The 23,612-nt window shown below is 53.4% G+C and overlaps 1 protein-coding gene across 2 annotated transcripts in view; it reads left to right on the top strand.

The window, feature by feature from the left end:
- The window catches only part of Kcnh2 (potassium voltage-gated channel subfamily H member 2), a 31,687-nt gene extending 8,396 nt beyond the window's left edge, over positions 1 to 23,291 (top strand). Inside the window, exons 3-15 of one of the 2 annotated variants that reach the window (XM_038319759.1) lie at positions 10,109 to 10,273; positions 11,076 to 11,525; positions 12,067 to 12,278; positions 16,481 to 16,909; positions 17,390 to 17,777; positions 18,120 to 18,319; positions 18,707 to 18,959; positions 19,987 to 20,180; positions 20,494 to 20,593; positions 21,107 to 21,385; positions 21,456 to 21,642; positions 21,865 to 22,042; positions 23,128 to 23,291. In XM_038319759.1, the coding sequence (XP_038175687.1) occupies positions 10,109 to 10,273; positions 11,076 to 11,525; positions 12,067 to 12,278; positions 16,481 to 16,909; positions 17,390 to 17,777; positions 18,120 to 18,319; positions 18,707 to 18,959; positions 19,987 to 20,180; positions 20,494 to 20,593; positions 21,107 to 21,385; positions 21,456 to 21,642; positions 21,865 to 22,042; positions 23,128 to 23,277 (3,185 nt within the window). In that variant the 3' untranslated portion in view covers positions 23,278 to 23,291. Of the gene's footprint in view, positions 1 to 10,108; positions 10,274 to 11,075; positions 11,526 to 12,066; positions 12,279 to 13,998; positions 14,107 to 16,480; positions 16,910 to 17,389; positions 17,778 to 18,119; positions 18,320 to 18,706; positions 18,960 to 19,986; positions 20,181 to 20,493; positions 20,594 to 21,106; positions 21,386 to 21,455; positions 21,643 to 21,864; positions 22,043 to 23,127 lie in introns of those variants that run through there. The other variant, XM_038319760.1, reaches the window with a different exon arrangement.
- The last annotated feature ends 321 nt before the right edge of the window (positions 23,292 to 23,612 follow it).

Raw genomic sequence — 23,612 nt, forward strand, 5'->3', positions numbered from 1 at the left:
CTCAGTCTGGCCCTGGGTGCGTTTGTGATGTCCACCATCCCTACTAGGCTGAGCAATGTTTTTGGTTTTTTTGTTTGTTTGTTTTTGTTTTGTATCTACATGCCTAGCACATTGTAGGAGCTCGATATTTCCATATTTTTGCCAAACAAATGAACAAACTGGGTAGTATTGTGTGGCAGAAGCCTTGTGTTAGATGACTTGGGGGTGCAGTTTTTTGCTTGACTATGGACTGTATGGCCTTGGGAAAATCACTTCTTATCTCTGGTCCTTAGTGTCCCATTCTGTGCAATGCCTTGGGATGATAGAATGCAAAGGTGGAAAAGGTGGTGGAGGGCCAGAGGATGAGCTGGGTGCCCTCCTGCTTTGCTGAGTATGGGAGCCATCATAACATGCAGGAAGGCGTGTGGGCCTCATAACCTCTTCACTCAGAAGGAATGGAACAAAGCTTCAGCAAAGTCAGCTGGGAGCTGGCGGCTCTTGGTAGCCCTTAGGAACAGTTAGGTGACTTCGCTTTATAGTGTATACATGGTGGTCCTTGCATCCTTCTACTGGTAAAGTTTCTCAGTCATTTTTCCAAGAGGGGAAACACTTGCAGAGGCTTGCAGAAGCTAAAGGACTTATCTAACAGGTGGGGACCTGAATGGGACCTCTGGCCCAGTTCCTCTATATCTCAAGCCCTGTGTGGACCACCTTGCGTAGGCTTCTTCTGGGGTCTGATGAGCTCAGGGTCTCAAGAGGCCTGCACTTGGCTGGACTCTAAGAGTTTTGGTAGCTTTCGTTTCTGAAGTGGATCGAAGTCCTTGTCCCCTGCATGGTGGGTCGAGGGCATTCCCCAAACATGTACCAACACAGCAACATGGCATGCCAGGACTGTCTGCTTGTCACCTCATGGCCACAGGTGAGACCGTGGGGAGAAGATTGTCTGCTGTGTGGCCCTTACAGTACCTCTGCCTGTCTTTCCTCTCCCTGCCCAGGTTCCTGAAGGTTCAGCTCCTCAAATCAGTTAGGCTCTAGTACTCATGTCAAAGGTTTTCTCTTTTCCTTTCATTTTCTTTTCTGCCTTTTCTTTTTATCTCATTTCTCAGTTCCATGACACTCCTTATAGGCAGCCATTCAAATATACTCCCTATGAATATGCTGTACGCATATGTTCTTGCAAATGTGTATTTTGACTGGATAGATGCATATGGATTTAATTTATGCAAATGGTGTTGTGCTGTGTATTGTATTCTAGCATTCACTTTTCTTATCCAGGAGCCCAACTTTATCGACAGGTGGACTGCCACTGAGTGTCCAGTCTGTGGTTTCCCACCCAGGAGCGTGTTTTACTTACGCACTGTCCCAGTGAAGGACCCCGCAAAGTCTTCACCTCTCTGCCACCAGAGGCAATGCCACATCGAACCTTCTCTTACACAGTCCTTTCCAGACTTGTGTGAGGGTGTCTTTGGGCTGTATGCCTAGAAGTGAAATTGTTGAAATACAGGATATATGGATTCTTAGCTGACTGTTGCCCCACTGTGCGCCTGAATAGCCAACCCTGTTGTCTGCCTCCTGAATGGGGACTCATACTCTCCCACCTCGGCCACATTTGGCATCATCTCCCTTTCTAATTTTTGCCAGTCTTGTGGGCTTGTTGCTTTAATTTGAGTTTCTTTGACTTCTTTGTAGGTCAGTGTATCTCTTTTAGGCTTGATAACTGTTTGAGCTATCCCGTTTGAGCTGTTTGATTGTATCCTTTCCTTATCTTTCTGTAAGACTGCTCTCTTTTGTTCCCGTGCATTTCCAAGGGTTGCTTGTGTGTTTTAGAAGTACAAACGAATACAGTCTGTATTCCCTATGTCAATTCCTTGTTTGAATTGTGAATACCTTCTCCCTCTTGGTCTCTGTTCAGTTAAAGACAACAAAGATTCTTTGTTTGGGTACAAAGAATCATCACTGTTAGTTTTGTTTGTGTTCTTGAAGTCCCACTGAAGACCCATTCCTATGCGAAGGCCGAAAGGTCCCCACAGGTCCACTTCTCTCCTCTGGCTCCTTGGTCTTACCTTCCTCAGTTGGGTGTTGGATCCACCCTGAGCTCTCCCTGGATGTAGTGTCAAGTAAGAATCAAGTTGTACTTTTTTCCATGTAAGGAGCCAACTTTCCGAACACATCTAGTCTGTTTTTTTTCCATTGCTTTGTGGGGCACCTTTAGCATAGGTTACTTTGCTGTGTAACTGTGGATCTGCCTCTGAACATTGCATTCTACCCCCAATGTCTGTCTGTCTGTTCATCAGGATGTATAAAACAGTAACAAGGACAATGCTGTGGTGATTACTGAGTCTCAGTAATCAAAAAAACGAAGCCTCCCACTTTTTAAATTTAAAAAATGGTTTCTTATTTATTTATTTATTAGATAAGATCTTATACTGTAGCTTGGGACTCACTATGTATGAAGTAGTCCAGGCTTGTCTTGAACTGTAGCAATCCCACTGCCTCAGCCTCCCATGGGTTTGGATAATAGCAAGCCATACCTGGATTTTTTTCCTTTTTCTTTTTAACTTTCATTTGTTTGTTATCATTATTATTTTGAGTCAGTATCTCTCTTTACATCCTAGGCTAGCTTGGAACTCACTATCCTGCTACTGCCTTCTGCATGTTCAGACAAGTGTGCCCCACACGCTGGCTTCACTAGAGCCTCAACCAGAGTTTAGTCAGAAGAATTAACAGCTTTGTAAGTTTCAGTAAGATCCTGGACCATCTCTCTCTGGGCCACCTCATTTCCACATACTTTATGTCCAGAGTTTTGTTTCCTCATCTGCACATCCTTAACCGTCCTTAGCTGCTCCATCCTCAGTTATTGAAAAAGAGATCGTGTGGCTGGAGAGATAGCTCAGAGGATAAAGTTCTTGCTGAAAAAGTGTGAGGACCTGAGTTTGAATCTCCAGTACCCACAGGAGTGAAAGCTGGCCACAGTAGCATGTGACTGTAACCCCGTAAAATGGAACCTTAGGACACTCGTGAGCCAGCTAGCCTAGTGTATGTGGTGGCGAGACAATACTCAAGGTTGTCTTCTGCCTTCCACATTCAGATCATGGCCCATGTGCATCCACACACACAGATATGAACACATGCATACATACAAAGATAAGGAAGAAAGAAAAAAACCTTTAAAAGTTATTTAATTTACATGTGTGATTGCGATTATGCACGTCATAGTGCTGGTGTAGAGGCCAGAAGCTGGTGCTCTCTTTCCACTGTTGGTTCTGGGGATCAAACTCAACTCATGTTTGCACAGCAAGTGCTTTTAACCATGAGCCCTTTTTCTAGCTCCTCCCTGTTTTCTGAAGTTTCAAACCCACTGTGAGGCCAAGGCCAATTCTGAGTGCTGGGGTTACAGGTGTGGACTTCCACACCAGTGCCATCTCGTTTTCTGGCTCTACTTTCTGCTTGTGTGAGGCTGTGCTGTTCTATGGCTGGTCTAGCTGGTGGAGTGTAGAAGGAGCTGTGGCCTGCGTTCCCGCCCAGCTCCTGCACGGCTAGCTTTACACCCGAAATAACAACACACAAATTGTATTCATTTAAACACTGCCTGGCCCATTAGTTTCAGCCTCTTATTAGCTAATTCTCACATCTTGCTTTAACCCATATTTAGTAATCTGTGTAGCACCACAAGGTGGTGGCTTACTGGGAAAGATCTTAACCTGCATCTGTATCAGAGAGGAGAGTCATGGCATCTGCCTGAGGCGTCTGCCTGACTCTGCTTTCTTTCTCCCACAATTCTGTTCTGTCTACTCCGCCTACCTAATTTTCTGTCCTATCAAAGGGCCAAGGCAGTTTCTTTATTAACCAATGAAAGTAACACATGACAGATGCCCCTCCTCCATCAGTGGAGCTCTTTTCCTAGTGCTTGGTGTTCATCTGTTGACTTTGTTGGTTCTCTGGGAAGATGATTTTGTATCCTGCAATTAATGCCAGTTTTCACATTTGTTTGGGTCATGGTCATAGGCTTTCATTCTTGAATGTGCCACCTGAATTTTCAGGGGATCTTTACTGACAAGTGTATTTGCTATGGGCATTTCACAGTGTCCTATGAGAGAGCAAGTCAGGAGAAATTGTCCCTTTAACTTAATGATCAAACAGCTGTGCCCGCTCAGATACCAACGGCTTGGGGAGCCAAGATGGAAGACAATTGCAAGAGCTTACAGAACCCCAGAAGAGGGCAGAGACCTCAGGATTGCCCCTTTCATGAACAGTGACAGATCCCCGATGCCCTATGATAGCTGCAAATACAGAGGTCAGGGTCATAGTGTAGAGGGCAGATAAGGGCAAGGTTCAGACATTGCACAGCTGACACGGTTCAAATAAGACACTGTCTTATTTGATAGTAACGTGACCAAATGTAGTGTTGCTTTGGGGGAAGCACCTGAATTCTCTTGGTGTCTCTGTCTGTTCACACTCAGGATGGGGGGTAATTCTGCACTGAAAGACTGGTCAGGGCCCTTGGATCTACAAGGGAGGTGGGAGGTAGGGACACTGTGTTCACACTGGCCCAAACCAAAGGTCATTAGGAGACCTCCCAAAGCTGTGCACTCAACACCTGCTGTGAAGGCAGTTATCTGTGGTGCAGGTCTCTAGGGTTGTGGGTACTCACCCCACAAACCAGTGTGTGTATACATATCCTCTTCAAAGGGTGTGGTATTGGATGAGTTCCCAGAGAGAAGCAACCATGTGAGCTGATTCAGTAAACCCTCTGCAGAGGGGTCTGGGAGGGATGGGGACGGGAGGAAGTGAGAGGGTCAGTAGCAGGAGCGGTGCTGCTGGGTCTGTGGGTACAGTGGTGGAGGCAGCTTTTGCCAGGTCAGGGTGCCATCATCTTACTGTCATTTTAGAAAAATGTTACTTGCTCACACATTGTGTGTGTGTGTGTGTGTGTGTGTGTGTGTGATGGTATGTTTGAGGAGGTCAGAGGACAACTTGTGGAAGTTGGTTCTCTTCTATCTTGTTGGGCCCCAGCGATCAAACTCAGGTTGTCAGAGTTGGTGCCAGGCACCTTTACCCACTGACTTCTCTCTCAGGGACTTGTGTTACCTTCTTAAGGCAGAGAGTATGACCCTCACTCATAAGCCAAGAGGTGGCATGGCCCCAGGACCCTGGAGCGCAGCAGCATAGCTTTCCTGGGTGAAGGTTGTCTTTTGAGGAGTTGTAGTCTGAAGAGATGGCTTAAGCATGCTCTAGGCTATGGGTTTCAGCAGGAAATAAGATGCCAGCAGAGACCTGTCCCTGCACAGAGACTGTTGGCAGGTTCTGGTTGCAAGGCTGATGGAGGAGTGCATCTGGAGGTGATGTTTCCTGAGATTTGGAGTCTGGCTTGTGGCTCCCCAAACCTGCATGTCAGGGAGTACCCTAGTTCCTGGATTCAGGAGCCCAGAATTGGTCTCTTTCTTTGGTACACACACACACACACACACACACACACACACACACACACACACACACTATGACACAAGGACAAAAACTCATTGACTGGCTGGCCTCTCAGACTCCCCCATCCTGTCCCTTAAGCTGCAGTATCCCTGGCCATCCCTAGCCCCCTGGCTGTCCATGAGAGTGGTGTTAGCGACACGGTGGCCCTTGGCCAGAAGCGGCTCCTGCTGCATCTTCCTGTCGCCGCCACCAGGCTAAATATAACCTGACACTGCACAGCCCTGGGCTGCTCCTCCGGAGACAGCCTCTGCCTGGGGGGCGGACAGGGCCAACTGCAGCCTCAGCTTCCCTGCCCTCGGTGTGACTTTGGGCTCATTTTGGCACAGCTCCTCCTGCTTGGAGTGGGGCAAGGGAGGTGACCAGGATGAGGGTGCTAGAGGTCACCTTCCCTGCAGGGACCTGCTACTCTACCTCATTACAGCTCCAGATGCTTCTATAAGGCCATCTGTCACCTCATCTGGCCCCCAGAGCAGGAATCACTTGTCCCTGTAGTACCCATAGAGAGCCTAAGCTCAGAGAGGTGGGTCTGTCTGCAGCATGCAGGAAATGTGAGGGACAGCAAGAGTCCAGGTCTCCTGATTGTTGGGACCAACTGCCTCAGTTTCCCAGGGCACATCCCCTGCTTTGTGTGTTTTATCTTGCTCTATCTTGTTCAGATGCCAAATTATGGTCCTATTGAACACTTGTCTCAGTCAGGGTAGGCACCAGGGACATCTTCTTGGTCTTGTCCTAAGTGCTTCACTTGTGCTGGCATGCACAGTGAGACGATGGGGCGATGGGGAGGCCATGAAGCCTGATGCCGTACAGGTGTGCCAGGTGAGATTCTAACCTCACCAACTTGCCCAAGGCTGCACAGGTCATCTGCAGGCCTCCTTTCCCCAACCTGCCATAGCTTCTGCTAAGGCAGGCTTGGGCCATAAGTGGGAAATTAGGTTTTGGTGTGCTGGGCCATAAGTGGGAAATTAGGTTTTGGTGTGCTGGATGGATGCCTGACCTAGGTGAGTGAGGATACCAGGTAGGTGATGTCACTCCAAAGTGGGCCCTTTTGTGTGACCTGGCACCTGATGCAAGCAAGCCAGGGTTTGTAGTCTGAATGGGACATTTTCTGCTGTTAGAATGAGCTGAACCTACTACACCAGGGTCCCTTCCGTTGCCTCTTCTCTTGGTGACTTACAGTGAGCAGCATGATCTCTCTGAAGGCTGTTGGGAGATTAGCTGGCCTGAGTCATCAAGACCAAAGGCTCTACCAGTTCCTATAGGTATGTGGTTTCTATCATATCTGACAACCCTGTCCTTATTTCTATCCTGAGGGGTCAAGGACAGGCCTAGATTGGGCAGAGAGGCTTTGTCACCCCAAAATGGGGGCTCTAAAGCCTGTCTGGAGCTGGGGGGGGATAAGGTTATGTTTTGGTATTAGTCACTTAAATAAGACTATTACAGGGGCCAATTGCTAAGGTTCGTCTTTCTTCTGAGTATGCAGAGCTCTCCTTAGGCCAGGCTCCAAGCCTGTCATATACTGTTGTCATTTTATCCAGACTTTGGATCTGTGGAGTAGGTGTGATCAACCTTGTATGGCAGACAAGCATTCTGTAAGGTAACTGGCCCACAGAATTTGCCACCTCCTCTTTGAGAAAGAGAATGAGACTCCCTTTCAGCATCTCCCAGTCCCATCCTTTCTGGAGTGCTCCCAAGTCTGTCAGCCTCTTGAATGTGGGCAGTGCCTGCCACAGAGTGGTGCTGGGTGGAACTGCAGTCTTGCCTAGCTCTGGGCCCAGGGGCCTGCCTTGAGGCTGCCTCTTCCTTGGATGAGCTGGATCACTGGTGGGATCCCAAGTAGAGTGGGAGGAAGGAACAGAGTAAGTCTGGGGTCCTGAGGCTGCATAGAAGCTGGGTAGATGGGCGGTATCTCACGATCCCTGGGGACAGCTCAGTCACTTGTTCACAACCTTTCTTCTTAGCTGGGAACCTGGTTGCCTAAGGTAACCACAGCCTATCTATCTGTTGTGTGGCCCCTAGGCCGGCTAACCTTCTCTTACCCTCAAGAACCCCCTCCATACTTCTAGTCAACTACAAGGTAGGGTCCTATGGGCAGACATGGCCAAAGAGCTGGGTTTGGAGACATGTTAGGTCACATAAGACTTGGCCAACTTGGCAAGTGATATGGTACCTCAAGATCCCACGGTGTGCTTGGTCTTCAGCTCTCTTTGTTTCCATGTACAGTACCCCCAATCTCTGTTTCCCTCAGTGATAAGATAGGTCTGGTGGTGTGGGAGGGTGTCCATTTTTGGAACAACCAGGCCTTTGGCGTGATATTTGGAAAGAAAAATCCCTTGCATGTCAATTAAGGAGGAGTGTCAGGCTTGTCCTGTGAGAGGGGCATATCTTGAGGTTTCTCCTTGCGAGACTGGAATCACCATCTGAGATGCCAAGGGCCGAGGTAGCCATCTGAGAAGCAGGGTCCTGGTCTGTGCATTTTCTCTTGCAGGATAGTCTGGGCTAACATGTGGGTAAAGTGCTAAACACTCCAGGTCAGCATTTCTGTCCCCTTTAGGGACAGAGCCCCTAAGTCATCTGAAAGAGCCAGAATCATCTTGGTTCTAGACTCTTTGATACATGTCCTGGTGAGCATAGTGGCTTGGAGCCTAGATCTCTGGGGCTTTTGGGGGTAGATGCTGGGGTCTCCCAGGCCATGGTATCTTGGTCTCCTGCCTGAGGAGGCCAGTTCCTGCTCAGGCCGCTGCCGGCCATCACCATATTAGGACATAAACTCCAGGCTGTCTGTCTGGGTGCCAAACGGCCTCCAGCTGGGCCCAGGCCACCCCCCCCCCACAGCTTCAACACCACAGCTGTGTGTCAGAGGCCGGAGGTCAGGGGACAAGAGCAGCTGCTAAAGGGACACCCAGGCAGAGTTCCTGAGATCAGGGCCCTTGGGTAGGGGTAAGAGGGTCCTGGCTATGGTGAGTGTAGGGTCTTGGGTGGGGCAGAGAGCTCCTGACAGGTTTTTCTGTGTCTTGCCCCTACCTCTGTACCAGTTTGTCTGAGTGGGTTTGGAGGCTCTCATTTCATGGAGAACCCTCAGCTGCTAGAATCACTTGTCTGCCGTGGTCTCACTCACCTACCCAGCATGTCTGCACTGTGGTTGGCCAGTGTCTCCAAGAGCCAGGCCCCTCGCAGCTGGCTGACTTGGCCACAGCTTTCACTCTTCTGCACCATTGGCACTCACTCCTCAGGCCTGACTGACAGACATCAGTGAGTTCTAGGTTTCAGTCTTCCTTTGATGCCAGTCGCTACCCCTCCTGCACACCTGGGCCAGCGGTCAGAGTAAGGGGAGGGACAGAGGGCAGAGAGACCGGCCTAGGGAGGTTCCAGGACATAGAGGTAAGGGAGATAGAGGCTGGTTGATAGGGCTTTCCAGAGACCATGTGACTCTTCACTTCTTTACCAACCTCCTTCTCCCTGACTTTCTTTTCCATATCACTATACTGCTGTCCCACTGACACCATGGTCCACCTCTGGCTTCCAGGGGACGTTAGTTATTTTAGGTGTTGGGCCCTTTGGAAGGGATGTAACCATGGGGAGGCAGAGAGGCCAGATGAGCAGAGGGAGCCTGGATGACGATGGACAGGGGTTGACGATGTCGGACCCGTGAGAGCCCAGGATGTCATTGTGCCCTTCTGATTCATCAAGGAGGACTTCCTGCAGGTGGGACTGTTAGCTTGACCCTGGCAGGGGCACTTGCTCTGAGTCCATCTCAGGTTAGGAATCACTATGGAGGGCATGGTGTTCCTCTGAGAGCCCAAGGGAACTGGTGGGCTTGTTTGGCCTGCTTCAGGGACTCTGAGGGAAGGAAAGGAGGAGTCAAGAACAAGAAGGTGAAGAAAGATCTCATATCAGTGTTTCTCAGACTCCGGTGATGGATCAGGGTTCTTGGTTTCTCCCATGTTTCAGTCCAGTACTTCCATTGTGTGGAAGACTGCGTGCTTGGACACCGTGGCAGTCCCAAAACGTTACAAAGTTTTTGAAACTCTTTATTTCAAGTTGCATAATTATCTTGTGGAACTACACAATGTCTGGGAACCAATCTAAAGAGAACAGAGGCAAGGCAGATACAGTAACCAGCCATCTATAGTTGCTTATACAAGCTTGAGAGTGACGGCCATTCCATTCTGTATGAGGAGAATGAGGCCCAGGGATGTTGGACAGGTTTTTTTTTTTAAATGTATATGTCTTTTAGCAACAGAGCTAGGACTGGAGTCCAGAGATTCTGGACTAAAACATGGGGTCCTGGCCCTTGAAGGAGGGAAAAACAAAGGCACATTGAAAAGATGGGTATAGATGAAGACATGGAGGAGGAAAGGACCACAAGCCCGGGAGAGAAGGTGAAGACAGGGAAGAGGGCTGAGAAATGAGATGAGCAGCGAGTGAACAGACAGGATGAGGGGAGAAATGCAGACTGGCTTGGCAGTCGGGCACAGCCAGGTGCAGGATCAGGCTGGGTCAGGAACTGCAGGTGTGGGCTATGGGGGTGCGGTAGAAATGGATGGGCCCTTTTGGATTCAGAGGTCCTTCCTGGTCACTTTGTGTCCTACCTATGTGGTGAGGAAGATGTAGTGTCACCATGGTCCCTGCCCTCCCTCCTCTGCAGGGAGCTGCTTCCTGTGTCTGGTGGATGTGGTGCCTGTGAAGAATGAGGATGGGGCTGTCATCATGTTCATCCTCAACTTTGAAGTAGTGATGGAAAAGGACATGGTGGGGTCCCCAGCTCGTGACACCAATCACAGGGGGGCCCCCACCGGCTGGCTGGCCTCTGGTAAGTACAGCCGAACTCCTGAACCAGCTCAGGATTGAATGTTGCTCATGACCCTGGTTCTGTGGGAAGGAAAGTAGTTAGTATGCATGTGTGAGGATGCAAGGAACAAGGAAGACCTGGTCGGTCCCACCTGTGCAGCCGCAGGGCCCAAAGTCACAGGTCCTTTAGGCACAACACATGTTTTCTAGCCTTGCCTTTTGGTTACTCACCCAGCACCCTGGAGGAATAATAGGTGCTTGCTTAAGCAGCACTAGCCATCGGCTCATTAGAAAGCTCTGCTCATGGACCCAGCTCTTCTGTGGTCTGGCCGAGTCCCAACAGTGGAGGCTAATGGAGGAGAGGATGGGAAGACATGCTGGCCTTGGCTGTAAACATTTCCACTGGTTGGCCCAAAGGCTCAGATCCTCTGCTTCCCCAGGTGGCATTTTTTGGGTTCAATTAAAACAGCAAAGCTCACCTCTTGGGTTTTAGTGATCCTCGTTCTATGGATGCCAGCAGGGTGTAGGAGAGAGCTTTCGGCATCACTCCCTGCTCACTGTGTGACCTTTAGTGACTCACTCAAGGCTTAGACCAATCTCTGAATGTGTTACTGTCCCAACCAGTACAATTGTGGAATCATGAAGAGTTCATGGAGTCTGCCTAAAGTGCGGTGGGAAAGGGCAGTTGATGACTAGCTTTAGAGAGAACTGTCTGGCTTTGGGAGTCAAGCACTGTGCATGGACTGGAGTGAGGGCCTTCCACTGTCAGGGTCTCCAGTTCTTTTTGGTCAGCCCTCACTCCATAGGCTTCCCTTTCCCCACAGGTCGAGCCAAGACCTTCCGCCTGAAGCTGCCTGCCTTGTTGGCACTGACTGCTAGGGATTCATCTGTGCGGACAGGAGGCATGGGCAGTGCTGGAGCCCCTGGGGCAGTGGTGGTGGACGTGGACCTCACGCCTGCAGCGCCCAGCAGTGAGTCCCTGGCCCTGGATGAGGTGTCTTCCATGGACAACCATGTGGCAGGGCTTGGGCCTGCAGAAGAGAGGCGGGCTCTAGTGGGCCCAGGGTCTGCTTCGCCAGCAGCCAGTGTTCGAGGCCCTCACCCATCACCAAGAGCTCAAAGCCTCAACCCTGATGCCTCAGGTTCCAGCTGCAGCCTGACCCGGACACGCTCCCGAGAGAGCTGTGCTAGTGTGCGCAGGGCATCCTCCGCTGATGACATCGAGGCAATGCGGGCTGGGGCACTGCCCCCTCCACCCCGTCATGCTAGTACCGGTGAGGGTGCAGGCCTGGGGGACCCTACTCCAGCTCCTCACTTCCTGTCTGTCTGCCAAGCCTTCCCTGTCCCAGACCCACCATTTCCTCTTTCTCTTTTACCTCTTGGGTGCCTGGGAGTCTGGGAGATGGAAATCCCATTAAGTACTTATTTAATCTCATTAAGTGGCCTTTTACTCTATTAAGTATCCATTCATCTCATTGTATTCTTCTACTCACAGAGCCCTTGCCGGCCCAAGGGGCTGGCTGTCCCAGGACATCCCGGAACAGGGATGCCCATGGAACTAGAAAGAGGCAAGAGAGATTTAGAGGCTCTTGACACTATCTGATCCTTTCTTCTCCTTTCTCTTGCCTTCCCCTCATGGTGGCATGCTTCCTTAAAACTCAGAGGGGGCAAGCCCTTGCTTGTTTTCGTGTCTCCTGAGCTCCCCGTCGCTTATTGTCTCACGCTCTCGGCCTTGCCATGCAGTCTTTGTGTCAGCCTGGCTCCCCAGCAGCTGCTGGCCTGCCCATCTGACCAGGCCTTCTCTTTCTATCCTAGGGGCCATGCACCCCCTGCGCAGTGGCCTGCTTAACTCCACCTCAGACTCGGACCTCGTGCGCTATCGCACCATTAGCAAGATCCCCCAGATCACCCTCAACTTCGTGGACCTCAAAGGCGATCCTTTCCTGGCTTCACCCACCAGTGACCGCGAAATTATAGCTCCCAAGATAAAAGAGCGGACCCACAATGTCACCGAGAAGGTCACCCAGGTAGGTGTCCGGGTACATGGTCCTCTGCTCACCTTGGAGGGGTTGGAATTGGTGAAGAAGGCCAAAGTTGTAGTCAAAGTGGGGGTTGAAGGTCTAGTCAGTAAGGGAAGCTGTTCTGGGGGTGGGTGGGGAAAATGCCTGAACTGGGATATAAGAAGGAAGAGTTTGAGATGAGAAGGCTTTTAGAGAAAGAGGCTGGTGGAGAGGGAGGGAGGAAGGGAGGAGGCTTTAGGAGGGCAGGTGTGGCTGAGCGGTAGATGGGATGTGCGACTCCTGGGTACAGACTGAAGATGAGGTCCTTGAAACTAGGACACTGGGAGGCCATGGTGGGTGAGGGAAGGCAGTCAGAGGGATGGGAAGGACGTGTCTGAGGGGATTACCCGGCAACAGAAGAAGGCCTCAGTTAGAAAGAACTACGCAAGTCAAGGTCAAGAAGGCCTTGATTCTTCTAGATCCAGGTGGTGTACCAGGTGGTTTAGGGGTGCCTGCCATGTCCCCCCCAGTGTGGGAGAGTAGGGTTTCTTTGTGGTGATTGGTGGGGAGTGCTGGTGATGGGTATAAAGCTGTCAAGGGATTGAGTTCCTGTCTCCTTGCCCAGAGAAGAACACGGGCTTTTGCTTTCTGTGCCTTAGGGCTCCCCTGGTCTTCTTATCTCTCCCTGCAGTGAGGTGGGTCTCAGCACCTCCACTGCCTACTCAGTCATGGCTCCTTCATCTTGGCGGTGGCGAGGTCTTAGTAGTGAGAATCTCAGGAGAGGAGGGGACTGTTGTTCTATGCCGTGCTTGCCTGGAGCAGCTGCCCTATGAGGGAACTGCCCAGCTCTGGACTCCCTTGACCAGCCTTCTGGCCATATTCCCATGCCTCTGGCTCTCTGGGCTCATGCCAGGTCTCCAGCCCCTTTGCCTTGCCTCCAGAACATGCCCCTCACCCCATAGCCTTTATCTGGCTCATCCATCTCCCTCTCTGGTGCCTACCTCCCTCTTCCCACCTGGGTGCCCGGCATCTGCCCTGTTGCTGGACCCAAAGTGTGAGAGTGTATGGTGTGTGGGTCTTTGCTTGTCCGTCTGTGACTGCGTGTGGTGCCCCTGCAAGTCACCTGGCGTCTCTCCATCTCTGGGTGTCTCTGCCTGACTCTGGCTGGCTCGGTACTGGACTGGCGGGGCGGGGGTGTTGGGGGAGACCATTAATCTGCAGTGACAGGCCAGGCTGCCGGGTGGAGGGGGAGGGGCTAGGGCTGCGGGAGCGGCTGCAGCAGGAGCCTAGAGCGGGCTGCGAGGGAGGGGGCCCGCTGGCCGGGCACGGGGCAGAGGGCGGGCACGGGCTGGGCGTGGGGGGGGTGAGGGGGGGCAGGGTGGCGGAGTGGGGGTGGGAACCTGGGAGGAGGAGGGGCCGGCCAGCAGAGGCGCTTACCGAGCGCGGCTGCTGGGCTGGCGGCAGGCGGGCACAGCACAGCACCCTAGTAGCGGGGGCCCACACCAAGGGGCCATGTGCAGCAAGAGCCAAGCAGGCAGCTGTCCATACTCACTGCTCAGGAGACCCCAGCCCCAGGGCCTAGCCCAGCCATTCTGGCTTCATGCTAGTGGCTGTCCTGGCTGCCTGTCGGCCAGCCTTGGGCTGGCAGCCTGGACTGGGACTGCTGCTGGAGCACAAGTGAGGCACTAGCCGGGCCCTAGGGCCCTAGGGCCCTAGGGTAGTCAGGCTGGGGGGAACCAAGTCTTCCATGGCGGTCCCAGCAGGGAAAGAGAGCAGGACAGGGGCTCTGCAGCCCAGGGCCCAGAAAGGCCGGGTAAGGCGGGCAGTGCGCATCTCCAGCCTGGTGGCCCAGGAGGTAGGTGATCCCCTCAGCACCCTATCCTTTTCTTGGGCTGGGACACTGAGGCCGGGGGTGTGTGGCCCAGAGGGATCTGGCTGCAGTTGGGGAGAGGGCTTCTGAGAAGCAGGACAGATTGGGAGCCCTGTGTTCTTCTGTATGGTCCACCCCTGAGCTCCTCATTGCTTTCCTCCTTGGCCGCTGGATAGGTTCCCAGGGTTTCCCTTGCCTTGGCAACCCCTTTCGTATGGCACCCCCTTTTGTATAGCTTCTGTGGTCCACAGTCTTCTAGTTCATAATATAAACGGAATAGAGAGATACCAGGAAGCAGATAGGTGTCCAAAGAGGATGGTGGGAGTTGGAGGGAGACAACGAACCATCAGACCTGGGCTAGCCCTGACACAGGTGCTGGGGTTCCCTCACTCTGGGACTCCATAGTGAGCTCTGGAGGCTTGGTTTACTCCGCAGGGTTCTGGAGGTGGAGCCTCTGGAGAGTAGGGGTCAGAGATTGCTTGATGGGCAATAAGGAGAGACTAGTGCACTGAGGCATGGCTCACCTCTTTAGGGCATCCTGGGCCGTTGTCCCCTCGGCTGGTGACCGCTCCCTAGGAGCCACCTCTCTGCCCTGCTGGCTCTCCTGCTTTAGAACCTGGAGGTAGCTCTGGGTGATTTTGAGAATCCCACCCCTGCCACTATCACTGCTATCCCTGACTCCCTCTGTCTGGGCTCCTGTGCTCCTCCCTGCTGGGGAACAGGCACAGGTGAGAGTTTTCCTTCCCAAGGTGAAGATCCAAGGTTGAGTCAGTCTTCCATAGGACAGCAGATCACAGGGATTATAGCCCTGGCCTGAGGCCATGTGGTAAGCCAGTGGTTTCAGAGATAGGTCTGGGTAGATTGAGTTAGCAGGTTTGGGCCTTGTACGCCAGACTTTCTGTATACAGGAATGCAGATGTGCACTGGGGCTGTGGGCAGACCTGGGGGACAGGGTCACTGCTGTGTGGGTGGTCCAGCATAGCTCCCCTGGCACAGAGAGGAAGTCCTGTGGAGTGACAGCCACCTCCTTTTGTTCCTTGTCTGTGGGGTCCTAGGCTGTTCTCTTTTGATACATGAAAGACACTAACCTCATGTGCATTGACCCTCTATTTTAATGAACAAGCCCTCAGGCTGAAGGCAGGGCAGACTAGGGTCTGTCTCTGACCAGGGTCCTGGTGGTCATTCCCACCCCATCTGGTTTCTCTGACGTCTCTCTCCATCCCAGGGTGGCCAGACTCCTCCCCAAGACCCATCTTTCTTACTGGCTCCTTTCCCTGAGATGTTCTCTAAACAGCCTACCTGTGCAGATGGGCTTAGGGGATTCCCTCCTGAGCCTGAAAGAGAGTCTTTGGGACTTCATCGAGCTTAGAGGTCCCAGGCTGTGGGATGCTGTGCTTCTGGGACAGGGCTAAAACTCTGGGGTAGGGAAGGCTAGGTTCTGGTTGCAGGGTTGGCAGGGCCCAAAGGCTAGAGGGATTGGGTGGGGAATTCCGGTTGAGTTTGATGTCTACCCAAGGGTTGGGTGGATATGGGGCTTCTGACACCTGGGAAAGCTAGCTCTCCCTGGTTTGGTTTGGGAGCAAGAGTGGTGGATGTGCTTGCTGCCCCTTGTCCCTATAGGTGAGCGTCCCCTGCCTGACTGTTGGGGAGCATGTGCTTTCCCTTGTCTGAAAATGGGGCTCTACACAGTCCATCCTGGGTGTACATCTCTCTGTATACTTGAGGTGCCAGGTTCTCAGGGTTGGACTCTGTCCCCTGGGTCCCTTTGTAAGAGTGTGGGAGACTTCTCTGGGATGGGGTGGAGAGGGACCTGAGAGAGAAAAAGTAGCAGCAGGGAAAAGGTTCCTCCCCTGAGGGAGGCCAAGGGGCCTGAGAATGGTGGCTGGCGTCCTTGGACAAGTATGAGCTGTGAGGGAACTGCAGTGACTATTTTATGTGTTGGGACTCTGGCTCCTGGGCTCACTGCCCAGCTGGGAACTGCAGTCCTTAGAACATATTCTGGACTGAGACAGGGGAGTGTGTGTGTTAGTTTTGGGGCTATGGGACAAGTTGCATGGTCCGAGGATCTGGCCTGCTTTGCTGATTGGGCACAACGTTAGGACTGCCTGCATTATGACCTAAGTTCAGGTATTTCAGGGGTTGTCAGAGTTGTGTGGAGCCAGCCAGGATGTCCCCCTGCTAGGTGGCATTCTGGGAACTGTAGTACCTGGGTCTGAGGGTAGTCAGTTGCTATGGCTACTTGGCTGAAGGATGAGCATTCTGATGGAAATGTGCTCCACTTGGCCACAGTAAGGGTGACACCAGCTTCTGCTTTGAAGTTCCATGACCGTCATCATCCACCCCTTCCCTCACTGCCTAGGTCCTGTCCTTGGGAGCTGATGTGCTGCCTGAGTATAAGCTGCAGGCCCCAAGAATTCACCGTTGGACCATCCTGCACTACAGCCCCTTCAAGGCTGTGTGGGACTGGCTCATTCTGCTGCTGGTCATCTACACAGCCGTCTTCACACCCTACTCGGCTGCCTTCCTGCTGAAGGAGACTGAAGATGGGTCCCAAACCCATGACTGTGGCTATGCCTGCCAGCCTCTGGCCGTGGTGGACCTCATCGTGGACATCATGTTCATTGTGGACATCCTCATCAATTTCCGCACCACCTATGTCAACGCCAACGAAGAGGTGGTCAGCCATCCCGGTCGCATCGCCGTCCACTACTTCAAGGGCTGGTTCCTCATTGACATGGTGGCTGCCATCCCCTTCGACCTGCTCATCTTTGGCTCTGGCTCTGAGGAGGTGGGCTTAGAAGGAGGCAGCATGGAGAAAAGAGCCAGGAGGGGGTAGCATGAAGGATAATGGGGAGAGGGATACTGCACAGGGAAGGAGCATTCCTGACAGATCATGCTTGTTCACCCATAGGGTCAGAAGGAGCCCCTGGAAGGGGCTCTTTTTCTAACTTGTCTACTGAAGTGGGGGATATAATTTCCTAAGGTACACAAAAGTGTCCTCAAAAGCTAGGTAGAACTCTGGCCTAGCACCATAAGGTGACTGTTGGCCCTTTGGGAGCCCGTTTCCTCCATCTCATCATAGAGACCCTTACTTACCATTTGTCTTGAAGCTGGCACATAGAATAACACTGTGCGGGGAGCAGTGTGGGAGGCACTTTATACCTGGTGGCTTTCATTATCAGTGAGCGCTTCCAGAAGCCTTTTATGGTGTCACCTCTGTACCCTCTACTACAGTGCGCCCTCACACTGAACATGCCCCCTCCTCTAGCTAATCGGGCTGCTGAAAACTGCGAGGCTGCTGCGGCTGGTGCGTGTGGCTCGGAAGCTGGACCGCTACTCGGAGTACGGAGCAGCGGTGCTCTTCCTGCTCATGTGCACCTTCGCGCTCATTGCGCACTGGTTGGCCTGCATCTGGTACGCCATTGGCAACATGGAACAGCCTCACATGGACTCACGCATTGGCTGGCTGCACAACTTGGGCGACCAGATCGGCAAGCCCTACAACAGCAGCGGCCTGGGCGGCCCTTCCATCAAGGACAAGTATGTTACAGCACTCTACTTCACATTCAGCAGCCTCACCAGCGTAGGCTTCGGCAATGTCTCCCCCAACACCAATTCAGAGAAGATCTTCTCCATCTGCGTCATGCTCATTGGCTGTGAGTGCGTCCTGGAGGCGGGGTGAGGGGCGGAGCCATGACTGGGTAGAAATAATAGTGAAATTCCTAGGATGGAGCAAAGTGGCCATCAGAGCTCCCTGCCCCGCCCCCTCCTCTTCCCCTCCTAGACTCCTGGGCTCACAATTTAGTCTGGAGGCTGGGATACCAAGGCAGGAAATACTGAAGGTTGGCGTGTGTTTGAGCATGTGTATGTCCACTCTCAGACTGAGACGTGACCGGACCGCGAGTGTCGTTGACCTGGTGCGGGGCCTGAGCAGAGGGTCCCCGTGGGCGGGCGGGGTCCCTGCGGATGCTGACGGCCCCACTCACCCACGCCCTCAGCCCTCATGTATGCCAGCATCTTCGGCAACGTGTCCGCCATCATCCAGCGGCTGTACTCGGGCACGGCCCGCTACCACACACAGATGCTGCGGGTGCGGGAGTTTATCCGCTTCCATCAGATTCCTAACCCACTACGCCAGCGCCTCGAGGAGTACTTCCAGCACGCCTGGTCCTACACCAACGGCATCGATATGAACGCGGTGAGGCACCAATGGGTTCGGGGGCACCCTCGTGGTGCATCCAGCATGCCTCAGATGGTTGTAATTAGTACTGAGGAACCTTAGAATTACATGGGCTATTGATCTGTGGAACTCCTTCACCTGGAGTCCCCCTACTGGAAGAAACCAGGTCTTTCACACACTCCACTACAGCCGGAGGTGAGGAACCAATTGCTGCACTTCCACATAAGAACTTGGTCAGGCTGGGGACCGAGGTACTGAGGGGTTCTGGGCTTCCAGGGCTCTGCAGAGCATCTGTAGACTATGGGATTGGGAGGAGCGGGTTTTCCCTGAGCCAGAGGTGTGAGGCAGTGGACTGGTGTTTGGGCTGAGTGCCAAGAGAGTGTCCTGAACCACCCCCGTTTTCAGGTGCTGAAGGGCTTTCCTGAGTGCCTGCAGGCTGACATCTGCCTACATCTCAACCGCTCCCTGCTGCAGCACTGCAAACCTTTCAGAGGGGCCACTAAAGGCTGTCTGCGGGCCCTGGCCATGAAGTTCAAGACCACACATGCACCACCAGGGGACACATTGGTCCATGCTGGGGACCTGCTTACTGCCCTCTACTTCATCTCCAGGGGCTCCATCGAGATCCTGCGGGGTGATGTCGTGGTGGCCATCTTGGGTATGGGGTGGGGATGCCCACTGAGAGACCTCAACCCAATGAATACACTGGGGGTGTGGGGTTGCTGGCAGGATTCTTGGGTTCTTTTATCTCATCTGAGGGTGGGCCTTCAAGGCAGGCAACAGAGAGGAGCCCTGCAGAACCTGGGGCTGTTGGACTGAGAGACTACCTAACCTCCCCTGAACTTGAGGGAGCATTAGGCTCTACCCACAGACAGGCACCTTCTGTTTCCTTGAAGCTGAGTATCATCTGGCAGTGGAGTGGGAGGTACCCAGGTGGAGACTGTGCATTCAGTTTCACTAAGGACACAGTTCCCTCAAGTTTCATGTAGCATAACATGCCCAGAGGGAGTCTTGTTTCTTTCCAGTTCCCTACCTGTGGCCACTGTGGGTGTGGCCTGCACTTGTCCTCCCATGCTCTTTCTGTGCTGCAAGCACAGACTCCTGGCCATGTCACTGCAGTACATTTTAGATTTTTATTCCACAGTTCAACCCAAACATGTATACCACCCCACAGTCTACTCCTTTCCCACTAAATCAAGTGTTGCTACACATGTGTGTATAGTTTGGTCTGCTGTGCTTGGCTGTGCTAAGCTATGCTGTCCTGTTTTCCTCAGTAAAACAATACTGGTTTTGATTAATTACTGTGTTGTCATAGTTTGAAGACCATTGTTTTTAGGGCATTGCAGTTGGTTAGGAGGGCATTTGAGGGTAGAAGTAGGGTTATCCCAAGGAAGTCATGGCTATAGGCAGAGCTGGAACATTCTGGGTGGTTTCTTCTGGTTGAATAGTTGCGGAGAGACTCCAAATCCCTGGTCCCTTCTGCTGGCACCTCTGGCCACTGGCCCTGTCCCATATGTTAAGAGCCTTGGGAATATGGGCTGGCTCATGCTTCCTTGACTGTGTAACTAGGAACTGGATGATTGGAGATGCTTCTGTCCAGGGTGGAAATGACCCAAAAGAGGGTGCCTGCTACTCTTCATGCTGGTGACGTAGGTTGAAGTCTTTATCTTCTCCATGGCCAATAGGGAAGAATGACATCTTCGGAGAACCTCTGAACCTGTATGCACGTCCTGGAAAGTCCAATGGGGATGTGAGGGCTCTGACCTACTGCGACCTGCACAAAATCCATCGTGATGACCTGCTGGAGGTGCTGGACATGTACCCTGAGTTCTCAGATCATTTTTGGTCTAGCTTGGAGATCACCTTCAACCTTCGAGATGTGAGTGGGCCATCCTGAGCTAGCTTCATCCCCAAGAGAGCAGCTTCTTGTTGGGAGGTTGCCCCTTCCCTGTGTGACTTTGAACATGCAGCTCCCCTCTTGTTTCTCATCCTGTCAAGTGACATCATAGTCAGATCAGGCTCCGAAAGTCCCATCTTCAGCTCATTCAGGGATATGGACAGAGTGGGGAAGATTCTTCCCTTCAACCCCAAAGACCCAGCCCTACTTCTCCATGTTAACGAAGGGGTGTAGTTGGCCCTCGGTCAGCCAGGTAGGGAGCAGCAAAGGGCCCTGACTCTGCTCTTGGTTGCAGACCAACATGATTCCAGGCTCCCCCGGCAGCGCGGAACTAGAGAGCGGCTTTAACAGGCAACGCAAGCGCAAGCTGTCGTTCCGCAGGCGCACAGACAAGGGTGAGGTGGCCCAGGGGAGGGCAGAGGGGAGTGAGGGCAGGGTCAGGCTGTGCAGGCTCCACCCCCTGTTCAGCAGACTGCGTGCAGTCCTCCAGCGCACTCCCCCTCTGTCCCTCCCTTCTGTCGTCCAAATGCTGCCATCTTTTCATGCCATGTTTGAACCATCATCTTCTTTGGAAGGACCTCTCCTGCCTTCTAGGACAAAGGCTGGGCTTTTGGTCTTCATTAGGTCTGAGTGTTGCCTGGCAGGCCATGAGGAGGGAGGAGATGGGAAGGGGCGCACGAACAAAGGAACGTGAGGGGCAGGCTGGCTACAGAGACCCAGAAATCTGGAAGTAGCAGTGTCCTGCTGGTGCTGATGAGCCAGGGCATGGCAGGGGCGTTCTCAGGCAGGTGAGAGCGGGGCAGGAAAAGCAGCTGGAGCTCGCCCTGCTCCTTTCCAGGCTAGCTCGGCTTCCCTCATCCCCCTCCCCGTTTCCCCTCTCGCTGAGGTTTGTTCTCTGTTTCCCACAGATACAGAGCAGCCAGGGGAGGTGTCAGCCTTGGGGCAAGGCCCTACCCGAGTCGGGGCAGGGCCAAGTTGCCGGGGGCAGCCGGGAGGGCCATGGGGGGAGAGCCCATCTAGCGGCCCCTCCAGCCCAGAGAGCAGTGAGGATGAGGACCCAGGTCGCAGCTCCAGCCCCCTCCGCCTGGTGCCCTTCTCCAGTCCCAGGCCCCCTGGAGAGCCCCCAGGTGGAGAGCCTTTGACAGAGGATGGGGAGAAAAGCAGTGACACCTGTAACCCCCTGTCAGGTAGGGCCTGGGCTGGGGGAGGGGTGGGTGTGGGGGCTTCCTGGATCTCACACTCTCTTTCCGGCTCCAGGTGCCTTCTCTGGGGTGTCCAATATTTTCAGCTTTTGGGGCGACAGTCGGGGGCGCCAGTACCAGGAGCTGCCTCGATGCCCTGCCCCAGCCCCTAGCCTCCTCAACATCCCCTTGTCTAGCCCTGGTCGCCATTCCCGGGGTGATGTGGAGAGCAGGCTGGATGCTCTCCAGAGGCAGCTGAACAGGTAAAAGGGGGCCGCCCAGGGAAGTGGGCACAGGCAGGGTAGGCTGCACTGTGGGAGAACTCGGGTTTTCTCTGGGTTTCTGGTAGTGTTTTGGGGATGTTCTGTCTAGACCTGTTTGTGCCAGGCAGCTGGAGCCTCTCCTTCCTCAGCTGGGTGAAGTGGGAGCCGGAGCTGACTAGCAGTCTTCACTTGCCTGAGTGCTCTTCTTCCTTCTTGCCCCAGGCTGGAAACCCGGTTAAGTGCAGACATGGCCACTGTCCTACAGCTGCTACAGAGGCAAATGACACTGGTCCCTCCTGCCTACAGTGCTGTGACCACCCCTGGGCCTGGCCCCACATCCACATCCCCTTTGTTGCCTGTCGGTCCCATCCCCACTCTCACCCTGGACTCGCTTTCTCAGGTACACTCTGGCCCCCCCCCCACTCCCAGCCCCCTGCCCCACCCTTTCTGCCCTAGCACCACCCCAACAACCACTTTGTTACCTCCCTACCCCCTTCTACCTGTTCCCTGCTTTCCTCCTACCCCTGGGCTCAGAAGCAATGCTTGAGTGGACTGGGGCCCTAGGGACCTGTCAGCAGAGTAGCCTAAGGGCCGGATGTAAACAAGGCCTGGGACTTGGTCTGGAGCTGCTGCTAGTGTGCCTCAGGGCAGCATCCTGGTCCCTGCTGGACTCTGCTCTAGCAGCTTTGCAGCACTGTCTTGAAGGCTGCTAGCATTTACAGGGTACAAAAGTCAAGACTCTTGAGCTACGACCTCCTTGTTCTATATTCTCTATCCTTTGAGTAACCTCCCGAGGGACATTCGAAGCCGGGTCTCTTATGCCAGTTCCAGCTTTGGAGGCTGCTTGAGGGGGGTTCCTGTGGCTCTCAGAGGTGTCCTGGGCTCTGCTCCCCATGCCCTGGCACTGCCCCCCTCCCATATGCTGTTTGCTCCTGTTTGCAGACACCAGGGCCCACGTCAGCAAATGTGCCAGTCTCCCTTCACAGCCTCCCCCGCAGGGATCTCACCAGTAGACACGTCAGCACCCACAAAGCCCCCCTGCCTGTCCTAGCAGTCTCCCTGGCCTCAGACGCCTGGCCGCTGGCCCACTGCTGTTTCTAGGGCTCCAGGGTTCTTTGAAAAATGCAAGAAGGCACCTTGCCTCTTTTTGTCCCAGGTCCTATTCCAAAGGAGGAACTTCTTCCATTTGGAATTTGTCTTCCGGCTGCCCTGTCACATTCCCTAGGGAAGGGGAGGGGAGGCCTTGGACTCTTCCCTGGGTCCAGAGCAAGGTCCTTTGTCAAGGTGGCTCTACAGTGGTTCTCAGCTCTTTCATTTGCCCCCTGGCCCAAAGGTGCATTTCTTTACTTAAAGTTGTAGCCTTCTTGTCCCCTCAGGCCCTTGCTCTGCGCACCTAACCTCCCTCTTTGACTTCAGCCTTCCTGTCTTTGATTTCTCCAGTCCTTTTCTCCTCCCCGACAGTTTCTCTTGCTATGTTCTTTGTAGGTTTCCCAGTTCATGGCGTTTGAGGAGCTTCCTGCAGGAGCCCCAGAGCTCCCCCAAGATGGCTCCACTCGACGCCTCTCCCTGCCCGGCCAGCTGGGGGCCCTTACTTCCCAGCCCCTGCACAGACATGGCTCAGACCCAGGCAGTTAGTGATGCTGCCCATTGTGGACACATGGCTCACCCAGGGTTCAGGGCATTGCCTGACCTCTTGGAGATCCTGGTTTGGAGGGGAGAACAGTGCAGGAGCAGCTTCTCCCCTGCCCTTGGGACCAGCGTCTCCTCCTGCAATACTCTGGGCCCCACTGGGAGGGCCAGGGGAAGAACTGGGCAGTGGACTGGGGGTCTGTGGTCCCCCCACTGCCCTGGGGGCATTAGCTGGTCTAACTGCCCGGAGGCACCCGGCCCTGGGCCTTAGGCACCTCAAGGACTTTTCTGCTATTTACTGCTCTTATTGTTAAGGATAATAATTAAGGATCATATGAATA

The sequence above is a fragment of the Arvicola amphibius genome, chromosome 2, assembly GCF_903992535.2.
Source record: "Arvicola amphibius chromosome 2, mArvAmp1.2, whole genome shotgun sequence".
Taxonomy (NCBI): Eukaryota; Metazoa; Chordata; class Mammalia; order Rodentia; family Cricetidae; genus Arvicola; species Arvicola amphibius.